Below are 11,216 nucleotides of genomic sequence, written 5' to 3'. Positions count from 1 at the left end.
CCCCACTACTATTTTTTGAATCCTATGCATACAGGAAAAATAAAGCAACAAAAAGACGCAGTATCACATATGAGAAGCTCACGAGAGCTCTAATAAATCTGCGTTACTATTGGTTATTCTTAAAATCCGCACCCTGTGTAGCTGACTGCATGTATACTTCATTACAGTAAATATACTGTGTCCAAACTTCCAACTCAATACATTTTAAAGATGTATTTGCACTAATGCATTTCACATAACAACATTTATATCCCCATCTCAAATTTAACAATAATAAAAAAGTTAGCTACTCAGTACTAGGGGCTGCACATCAAATGTGTTTGAGACACTCGCTCTGAAAAGAACCATCTTTTCAAGACCAATGAGACAAGATCAGGCCCACCAAGCTCAAAAGTGTCCTTCTGTTTGGACATAGACACAGTGAACTTCACAACACCAAGGCCATTCAGTTCTAAAATCTGAAAGTGCTTGGGCAGAATAATATTTATACTGGTGGAAATCAAACCACTGGAAAGTCAAGGGATGCACAATAGAGTGTGATCCGGCAATTGTGCACAAATTACAACTCAGTGTACGTGTGCTCCTCCTCCATTGCAGATTTAAAGTTCAAATATGTAAAAATGTATGAGGTTGATCTTTGCATTTTATGACATTTCAGGAAAATAGCATCCTGGCTTGCGTCAGAAATAGCGTGGCCAGCAGGACTAGGGAAGTGATCATCCCCCTGTACTCAGCACTGGTGAGGCTGCACCTCGAGTGCTGTGTTCAGTTTTGGGCCCCTCACTACAAGAAGGACACTGAGGTGCTGGAGCGTGTCCAGAGAAGGGCAACAAAGCTGGGGAAGGGTCCAGAGCACAAGTCTTGTGAGGAGCAGCTGGGGGAGCTGGGGTTGTTTAGCCTGGGGAAAAGGAGGCTGAGGGGAGACCTTATTGCTCTCTACAACTGCCTGAAAGGAGGCTGTAGCCATGTGGGTGTTGGTCTCTTCTCCCAAGTAACAAGCCATAGGACAAAAGGAAATGGCCTCAAGTTGCGCCAGGGGAGGTTTAGATTGGATATTCGGAGAAATTTCTTCACCGAAAGGGTTGTCAAGCACTGGATGAGACTGCCCAGGGAAGTGACTGAGTCACCATCCCTGGAGCGGTTTAAAAGACGCGTAGATGTGGTGCTTAGGGACGTGGTTTAGTGCTGGACTTGGCAGTGATAGGTTAATGGTTGGACTCAATGATCTTAAAGGTCTTTTCCAATCTAAATGATTCTATGATTCTAAAATGCTGCGCTACTATATTTGTCTTCAGAGTTAACAGCTTCCTAGTGCCAATATTCAGTTCATGTCATCTGCCAGTGAAATCCACCAAAAATCCTTCACCAAATCCTTAGTGTAAAGGCAAACACCAGCCTTTGCTCCTGCCCCAGCCATCTGCCCACAGTAGCTGGAACTGACGCTGTCACAAGCCGAACACCATGACCTGAGCAGTTCACCCAGGAGCTATAATTAATACCATGACTCAACATAACAGCCCAGCTACCAGGAAAGACTTCCAGTACGTCCTCGCCATTCCTTGTAGGGCAGAGATAACAGCCTATGCCAGGCTCGCAGCAACATCCTTATTATAGTAACGTCTCCACTGGAGACACCACGCTGAGGACTGACCTTCAGCTTTACTAACCAGCACATCACTTCCACACATGTCTCCTCTTGAATATTACTATTAATCTACAGCTCCAGCAACACAGACTCTCTAAATACTTTTTACCTTCATTAAGTTTGTTTTTTCTATTCTATATGAGGAAGTGCAAACTTTTTCATTGCCTGAATTAATTTGTTTTGGGCAGAAGGTAGAATGTGGGAAAGAAAACATCGCCTCAGCTGTTGCTCCTCTCTCACTCACATATTAAATCGTAATTACTAGTCACTCTGAGTTTTAGTTTCCCATATTTTTCTTCCCACATTCACTGCAGCATCACTAAGCTTTAAAACCAGCAGAGGACAGCAGACAGCTCAGCCATCTGCAGTTAACACTGCGGAATTAAATAACAGCCCCAATATTCAACAGCCAAAAGAGAATAACCAGAAGCGATTTATGTTCCTAAGGGTCGAGCACAAGTAAAGTATGGACAAATAAAGATAATACAAAATAGCATTGCTTTCATACTTCACTATGATGGTCCATTAACATACTGGGTAACACAAACCTAAGATCTTTATCTTGTATTTTATATTTATTAGCTCTTCAATACTAGTAGCAGAACTTTCAAGTAAGCGTGAATGAATTTCAGTAGCAGTTACTGCAAAGCAAGATTCATGCATTTTCCAAACCAAAGGCTTAGCTAACTACGGCAAGATTTTTTTTAAAGTAACAGTTTCCACCCCAACAACCCACTACTCCTGCACGAGTAAAGCAGGACTGAATGGTTATAATATATATTGTAAGACTTGTGAGGGAAGATGTAGAAGTTACCCCTCGCAACAGCGTATCGCTGGGATTATCTGAAGGCGCAGCATGGGGCTTTGTGCTTTGGATCACAGGGGTTCAAGCCCTGCCTAAACTCCGTCCTGTTTGCTACGTACCACAGAGAAGTGGGTATAATTTGAGGATTAGCTTTAGAAATTAATGTAGGTTAAGCAATTATTTGTACACTTTGGGCAAAATTCATGACCTGCAACCTGGTCCTGACAGGATGTTACCATGTCCTTTAAAAAAAAAAAATAGAGAGAGAGCGAGCGTGCAGCTCTTTTAATATATCAGAAATATAGTGTATGCTTCAGTTTCTGAAGTCAGCAAGGATAAACGTACAAAACAATAACTGAAAAGCCCAACATCATGTAAGACAAACAGCCTTCAATGCAAACTTTCCATACCGGAACAAGAAGGGGACCAGCCAGGGCGGTTTTGACTCATGACTCCGAGTGGGTAACATTTTTCCAATAACTGCATAGAAACAGAGGTCAAAAGGTAGACTCAACTCAGGATCGAGAACTTTATGAAGAGTGCAGCATGCATGGATTTAACATGCTGGAAAAGACAAATACCATTTCATATCTGCTTCACCTTCATCTGTTCATTCCTTGTTGGGAACAGCTTCAATCTTTTGAATTTTTCATCTCAGGCACAGCTGAGAAATGCTGCCAGGTATTGCTAGCTGTGTCTGCCAATAGGTTACTTCCTTTGATGCTAGTAGCTAATAGTTTTTAATTAATTTTCTTCTAGCTCCATCATGGCCATTAGAGGAGATAGAAAAAGCAGAAAAGCTACAGTCACAAAAGTCATAAACCATATTTCTCTTGTTGGATAAAAGGCTCCAAAAGATCACAAAGCTTCATCTTCTTGATATATAAAGACACATCACAGGATGACTTACAATCTGCTGGCAAAGCTGAGCAGTGTCATCCAGAAACACTGCTCACAGAGCTCTATAGATATGAAACGATCATTTTGGAATGCTACCAGGAACTAGCTAAAATCAGAAAGTTTCTACAAAGCTGGCAGATACAAAGATGAAAACTGACCAATGTCTAAAGCTGCTACGACAAAACAAGCAAAGAAAAAATGAACACACAACCATGTGCACTACGGCATCAGATAATACACATGAAAACTCAGATCATCACTCATGTTTGGGAAATGCCCCGAGATTCCTGGGTGCGAGGTGAGACCGGAGGAGTTAACCGAAGGGAAAACCACTGAATGTCACAGACTCTGTAGGAAGTCCCTGAGCCGCAGCTGGCGGCAAACTGGGATTGCTACCAAGGGAAATCCCATAAAAGGCCCGCTCTTTCCTTACACGTCCCTCCACAGGCATCAGCTTTTGGTCACCCTCAGAGGCAACGTACTTGGCAAGCTGGAGCCCTTCCCAAGTCTGGAGAGCATCATGTAAAAGGCCCACGGTCCTCTCGAGGCTTTGCATTTCCTAGAACAGCTCAGAGACCACAGGAAAGCAAAATAAACAGAAAGGGAACCCAAATTTAACCACCTTTAGCTTGTTCTCCCCCATGCCTACAAGTTGGTAATATTTATGAAGTGGTAACATTGACATAACTTAGTTTTTCTCCCCTCTGCAGAATACCTCTGTGTGTAAATTCACTTCAGTGTGACAGACTGCATTCCAAGGCGAGCTTAATTATAACAAAGAATAATGAGCAATGACAGAATGTTTTCTGTAGAGAACACTTCTGATGAGGTGCTATCAAAACACATGAAAGCAAAAAAAAAAGAAAAAAAAAGAAAAAAAAGAAAGAAAAAAAAAAGAAACCTACAACTTATCTTTAGCCAGCTAATCCTGTAAGAAAGAGCAATGAAAATCCTAATTGCTATGATCATGAAGGCTTAACAATTTACTGAAATCATAGATTATTACAATGAGGCAAGCATAAGAGGAACAGTAGTAATTGCTTGGGTTTCTGTTATGCAAGCAGCTATCTCGGTCATTTGGAGTCACGGGAGGTGATAGTCAGGGTAAGCAAGTCCAATGAAATCGCTTAGGAGTTGTTATGCAATGCAGGAGACAAGGGGTGAGAGAGAAGGCAAGAAAAAAAGGGTGTGATCCTCAGTTATTTTAACCCCTGGAGCAGTGAAAAATATAGCATAAATGAAAAGTAAATCCTCTAGTCATTTGGATACCTCAGGCTAAGGCTCAACAGAAATATTAAGTATTGCAATATTAAAATACAACCATGAAGCATATTTTTGCTGGCTGGAAGTTACTATAATTAATAATAATAATTCAGTGTTACGTTTACACGAACAAATCCTCTCTTCAATTAGAGCAGCTAGCAGATGAGCCAAAGTGTGTTTTAATCAAGAGTTCCCAAGCATCTGATTCAAATGAGTATTTCTAGGTCTCAAGTCTCTACTATTCCAGCAGAGTTTCTAACCACAACAAATGAAGGAGTGTAATTTTTTTAGTGGCTTAACATTTATTTTCAAGCTCTTCCTGGTTTAATAAATTAGTCTCTTTGGGTTTTTACCAATGTATTGAGTAATTACTGCTTTACCTGCTGACACTGGCACTGTGAGCAAGTGAAACATCTGCTTACAGAAAGCAGCTATGTAAATATTAACATTTGTGATGCTATTAAAAAACGTTACCAGTGGAAATCAAATTTAAGAATGCTTCCCCGGACAGATCCTTTTTCTCTGCCTTCCCCTGCCCTCAGCACCCTAAGGCATCTGAAAGATGAACAAGGTGCCTGGTTCCCCAGACAGTCCCTGACCATCATCATCTTCTCTCTTCTCCTCCTAGGAAGAGCAGGAGGTCGTTAGGGGGAACGTGCAGCTGGAAACAGCTGCACACCTTGGCTGGCTGCTACACATGGGGTTTTTGATGGCAGGCTGAGGAGATTTGCGACCTCGCAGAACTCCCAAATGCCGTACCTCATAAAGAAAGGGAGGCATTCAGCCCTACCGCGTTGCCGATGTTTGGGGGATTTTATTCATTTGTTTCTTTTTATACTCACCTACGAGCTTGCTGTGCAGAGCCTATCCCCGCAAGGCTCAGTGGGACGTAAGAATGTGCTTATGTCTCCTATTTCATCTGCGAGGGAGTCTTTGTGCACGAAATTTTGGGGCACATCCACATGCCTTCCAGCCTGGAGTCAGTGTGCAGAGGCAGGCAGGAGCCTGAAGGGACCCAGCAGAAGATTGCCTGCACCTACTCACCCAGATGTACCCATCAGCTTCAGCAGCAGAGAGCAAAGGGAAGGCAGAGACTTCAAAGCTGTTAATGTGGAAAACATCTACGGTGCCTTCTGCACAAGAGAACAGAGCAGTGAACTAACTACCTGAGTAACTGAGAGCCACCAACAGAAGCTGCCCAATCATTATTTATTGCAAATGCTGAAATTTACTGTTTGGTAAAAACTTGAGACGAACCTATTCGAAAGTTGTTCACATTTTTAATTGCATTTGAACCAATATGAACTTAGAAAAAAGAGCTATGGACAACAATGATCAAATTCACTTTAAGTGTAATTGTCAAAAAAAGAGAGAATTGCCCTTGCTTTTCCCAGTACCTTGTATTGAGCTTTGGAAATTAATAGGATCAAATTTTGTAGGGGAATCATTCTATTTTTACAGAAGCCAGGGGATGAGATGGAGAAAGAGCAAAAATAGCAAGCATACTGCTACTGTTAAGTGACTCCTAATGATTAATCATAAATGTATGCGTACAATTTCCTTTGCATCCTGTTTGCTGAGAAAAGCAAGAAAGAATAGCTGAGCATAGAGTTGGAATTTTTAACATGCCATTTCTAAAGACAAGGCAAGACGAGATTTATCAGAGATGTCATTTTTTTTTCCCACCAAATCAATATAGCTGGAAAAGAGTAAGTCTTCCCCTCGGTTCTGAAAAGGGAATTTCTCAGGTTGCATTCAGTTCAATGACCATCGCATCTGTTGCGGACAGGGGAGAGATGAAGGTGCTGGGCAGCCCCCTGCACTTAGAGCTCTGCACCTGGGGAGCATCTTGTGTAGTTAAGGTCTATGCATTGGTGAGCCTAGCTCAAGCAGGGGAAGAGAGGACTGCATTCAGCATCCCTACCCCAGCACAGGTCTAAACCAAGCACATTTTTGTGCTGTGCAAGTTCAAGAAAAGGATGAGCTATCCAGACCACCTTTTATGTGAGGCAGGCAGGCTCCAGCTCCCTGTAAGGTCAGTAAAGCACCAGCAACATCTATAGCAGCAGATTAAAATGTTCCCAGAGAGGTTATGGGGTTTGTTAAGTGGAGTCTGCTGGGTTACTTACTGCTGCTTTGTGCCTTACCAGAGGAACACTCCAGCCTGGATCCCGGGAAACTACTACCAAAGGAGACACAGACCTCAAAAAGGGCAGAAGAGAGAAATCTCATACTGGGGTACGATGTAAAAGGCTGCAAAATGAAAACTGGTAGATACCATGTATGACTTTAAGAAAGGGTGATTTTCATTTTTATTTTTTCTAAATACAGAAATTCTCACAGGATACCCTAAGGACATTGGCATCTCAAGTACATTTTGGCCCAGAATTAGAAAAATACGGTATTTGAATGGAGAAAGCAGCTTTCAGTGAACTGTTCCTCCGGGGCTGATATTTTTTAACACATGTGGATTAATATGTAGGTAAAATGAAATACAAAGGCAATAGAACAAAGAACTGGAGAGAGAAATTATGGGAGGGCATTGCAAAGCCATGGAGGATGGCAGGCTATATTTAGCAGACATGAAAGAAACCTCTTGTCTTTCTTGGGGACTCTAGATACTCTGAAAGTATTTGCTAACGACAGGCATCTAAGTGTCACCAGGGAGAGCACATGAAAAAAGCTAGAGGTTTCCAGTTTTAGAAAACTAATTACTTTTTCTTTTCATTCCTGATTGCTCTTCGCCCTGTTGTTATATCATTATTTTGTATTTACAATGCTATAGCCTTTTAACATGGAGAATGCGGTGAAAGCGACAAATAAGGCTGCCTGGCAACACAACTGAAATATCACAAAATGGGTTAGGAAGGAGCAAGGTTTAGTTTGAATAAGAACCAGCTTAAGCTATTAGCAAATATAAGAAAAGCTCCATCTTTAGGTACGGGTTGTCCCTCCGCTCTAGGAGCAACATCTGACCATGCTCTACGCACCTTCTTGTGTCTCCAATACCCTGCTCTGAGCTGACTCATAAATCCTCTGATTTGGTATTTCCTCCACTTGGATTCTATTTCTCAAGACCTATCCCTGTCTCACATACTTCTCGTCTTTAACTGGAAGAGGCTCAGGAAAGGATCAAAACACCCAGACTCGTACTGGTACAGGCAACCCTTCCCCCCACCCAGCCCACAAAGGGCCTCATCCCCATCTTGGATGTGCACATAAATAAGAGAAACACCACCACAACCCTGGAGAGCTAGCACTCATTTTTATTCATATGCTTTAAAAAGCAGCTTTCTCTTCCCTAACAAGATCCATTCTTCCTCATTGCTAGTTTTACATAAAAGAAACTAAACACAAAAAAGTCAAGAATCTCTGCACATCTCTACTAAGTCTGATTATTCTTCCATCTATAGTCATATGAGTATAATATATACTGTAACGCTGTTAGAAGTCCATCTAGAAAATCAATTCAGAATTAATACTATAAATAGATACCAAGCACACATATCAGACCTGCAAGTTAACCCATTCCTAGAACTGATCTGATATTTCTGGTATCTCATGGCAAATAATCTCAGTAGGTTACAATCACACAATTTTCCACAATAATTTTTAATTAAGCTGCTTAGTTATAACAAAAAGGGTAAATCCCCCAAATCTGAATACCCATCTTTCTGAAATTGCTAACTCAGGTAATGAAAGTGCAGTAACAAAACCCCTTTAAATTATACAGCACTCCAATCTGATGCACAACCACCAACACTGAAAAATAATCTAAAAATACAACCAGAGAATAGGCATTAGGAGATAGGAAGTGCTTCCTCTCCACCGAGGCTTTTGTTAGCGTTTACACCAGGATCCTTTTCTGAGGAGCTTGAAGTGGGAACAGATTGCTTTCACACCGAGCACACTTGAAAAAAAAAACCAACTTTGCATTTTTACTTTTTTTTTTTTGATGTCTGCGCTTACTCGGGTTACAGACAATTCTTTAATCTCCCTGCTCCAAACAAAGGCTTTTTGAAAATTCACTGTTACTCTTTCAAAAGGCACGTAGTAGCATCAGGAAGATAACCCCGGACATTAAATGGCTTTCTGATTTCTGGTCACCCTTCCTGGGTAAGGTCAGGCTAAGCAATCCTGCTGCATTCTTTTGTCTAAAGCCCTTTCCACAACAAAGAACCCCCCCCCCCATGAAGAAAGCCAGAGCCTAGGAGCCACCCCAGCCCCTCTGCAACCAAACCAGCCCGGCAGAGGGGCTGCACCGAGACCCCCGAGAAGCAGCACAACCCACAGCACCTGGGTGACCCTAAACTGACTTCAAACCAGACGGAGCAAAGTTGTCAGGTTGCGGAAAGTTATTTACTTGCAAGTCCTGGCTGTCAGATGGGATCCAGAAGCAACCACGGGCTAACATTTGCCCTTCCCACAGCCAGGGAAGGGAGACACACCATCGCCAAAACCCACAAGGTCACCATATGGCTCCCGTTATCCCTCCTTTGGGGGTTTTTCCGTAGTGCTTCAGGACTGCTTCTTGATGCATGTGTTTTGCAGCGACTTTCCAAAGCTGTGTTTGCATTTTGTCTGCTGAAACCACCAAAGCAAGCAGGCTGCCGAGAAGGGCTCCGTGCCCCGCCGGTACCCGTTGATTCGCACTCACCTCAGCTTCTCTTCGTGTGACCCGGGCAGTCCCACGCTATCAGGGCGATCCCGTCTCCTCCTGTACAGACCTGAATGTGACAACTCTTTCAGCTGCAAGGCCGTCATATTTCTCTACCTGAAGGGTTGGTGTGGTTTTTTTTTTAAAGGTGTGGGGGGGATATTTTGGCTTTGGGTTGGGTTTCTCCCCCCACACACACCCCGCCTCTTCCAGATGTTGCTGCCGAGGAGCGTGCCTGCCAAGATGCCTGGAGAGAAGAGGCTCGGCGGCGTGTCGGCACACCTGCGCCCGCCCGAGCTACCAACCTCTGCAGGCAGGCAGGCAGGGCAGGCAGGGCAGGCAGGGCAGGCAGGGCAGGCAGGCGGCCGCTGCTCTCGGCTTCCTGTTTCTCACAGGTACACACCCTCCCGAAGGGCACCACATTTCCTTTTTATCACTTGATCACACCTAAGGGATGTCTGCGACAAGTTCACCGGCTTCCCTCCAGCTTTCTTCAAAGTCCAGCTGCCCCGACAGCAGCCACCCTGCCCCGTCTGCGCTCTCCCAGCGCCTGCTCCAAGGAGCTAAAAATCTCCGGGGCTGCAATGAGCTGTTAACTCTTTCTCGTTATAATTTATGACAAAAAAGAAAGTCATTGGCACTATGAAAATTCAGAGTTACTCAGGCACATAAGCAAACTGTGATAGGGAGATTAATGCAGCAAAGTAACTTCAGTTTGGGAGCGCAATAGCTCTGTGCTTGTCAGAAACTGCTCTTCTCCACGCATCTTGAAAATCAGAAGAAAACCACAACGTATTTTTCTTCCTACTCTCAGCTATCAAAACATAACCACCCCAACTATTTGTCACATTTTGTAGTGATGGAGTGTCCTGTGTAATTGTAAAACGGGAAAGAAAGCGCTTAAGGTTTCCTGTAAGACAGGAAGGTGACTAGCAGGGATTTGCAAGCTCTGCGTCTCATCTCACTTAGTAATTTTTTAGTAATGAAACTCTTCCTTTCAGCTTAAAAGGAGGCTTCAAAAAAAGCAATTTTTTGAAATATTTTTATGACTTCTTTGACACTATCCTTTGCACATATAAACAAAAACTTTGAATTCAGAGTTTTTACTTCTATGCTGAGAGTTGGAGAGGGTGTGTTTTTTAAATGAACTTGCATTTAATAAAAGCCAAGAAATCTAACAATTTGCAAGGACTGTTTTGACTAGGATAGGAAAAAAGTTCTATGAGGTATGAATTTCATAGTTCATTAGTAAAGTGTTTATTTTGTAGCAGAATGCACATTAGAGTATTTTTGAACTCTTGTAATGGACAAAAGCGTAACATATACAATACTGGCTATGTCACTCGACGCCAATTTTGTCAGGATTACCAGACTGAACACAAGCACAGTCATTTTATATAATACTAGCAATGTACTTCAGCCTGGAATGTCATCAACATATAATATAAAACATCACACAATGGAAAAATAACAGAAATTATTTTGGAAAAGGAATCACATAACATGCCAAATAGATTATGGTTGGAGAAATTCAAAGTGATTTATATGATGTTAGAAGGTTGCACACACTGAAACGTCAACAAGAGCTATACATCTAAGCTCCTGTCCTCAGAAAATAAAAGAGAGAACAGTCACGATATATGCCTAAACACGCTGCATTCCAGTTTCAAGCAAAGTATTTAAAATTGTTTCTCAATACGCAGTAGGATAATCTTAAACATAATTAAATGCCAATTCCCTGCAGTCAGTCACTCAGTGATTCAATGAAAAGTTAATGCTGTTACGAGTGGAGGTTAAGAGTGGCAGATGACAGATGCCTGTGGCACAGCAGCTTTTGTATGTTACCAACAGTTTTCACTGGGCTTTAAATATCACCTTACCAATGACTTATCTTGGTCCAAACAACCATTTTTAGATAATAATAATAATCTAAAAAGTAAAGACAG

General features: G+C 42.3%; 1 protein-coding gene across 10 annotated transcripts in view; it reads right to left on the bottom strand.

The window, feature by feature from the left end:
- LIMS1 (LIM zinc finger domain containing 1) overlaps positions 1–11,216 on the bottom strand; it is an 82,236-nt gene that overhangs the window by 30,879 nt on the left and 40,141 nt on the right. The window contains exon 1 of one of the 10 annotated variants that reach the window (XM_054808095.1): positions 9,271–9,558. The exons of 7 other annotated variants lie outside the window; for them this stretch is intronic. In XM_054808095.1, coding sequence (XP_054664070.1) covers positions 9,271–9,377 — 107 coding nt within the window. In that variant the 5' untranslated portion in view covers positions 9,378–9,558. Of the gene's footprint in view, positions 1–2,860; positions 2,883–9,270; positions 9,559–11,216 lie in introns of those variants that run through there. 2 more of the 10 variants (XM_054808897.1, XM_054809809.1) reach the window with 2 other exon arrangements.

The sequence above is a fragment of the Grus americana genome, chromosome 1 (assembly GCF_028858705.1).
Source record: "Grus americana isolate bGruAme1 chromosome 1, bGruAme1.mat, whole genome shotgun sequence".
Lineage (NCBI taxonomy): Eukaryota > Metazoa > Chordata > Aves > Gruiformes > Gruidae > Grus > Grus americana.
Note: the sequence above shows the minus strand (reverse complement) of the source record. Positions and strands in the feature narration are given on the sequence as shown.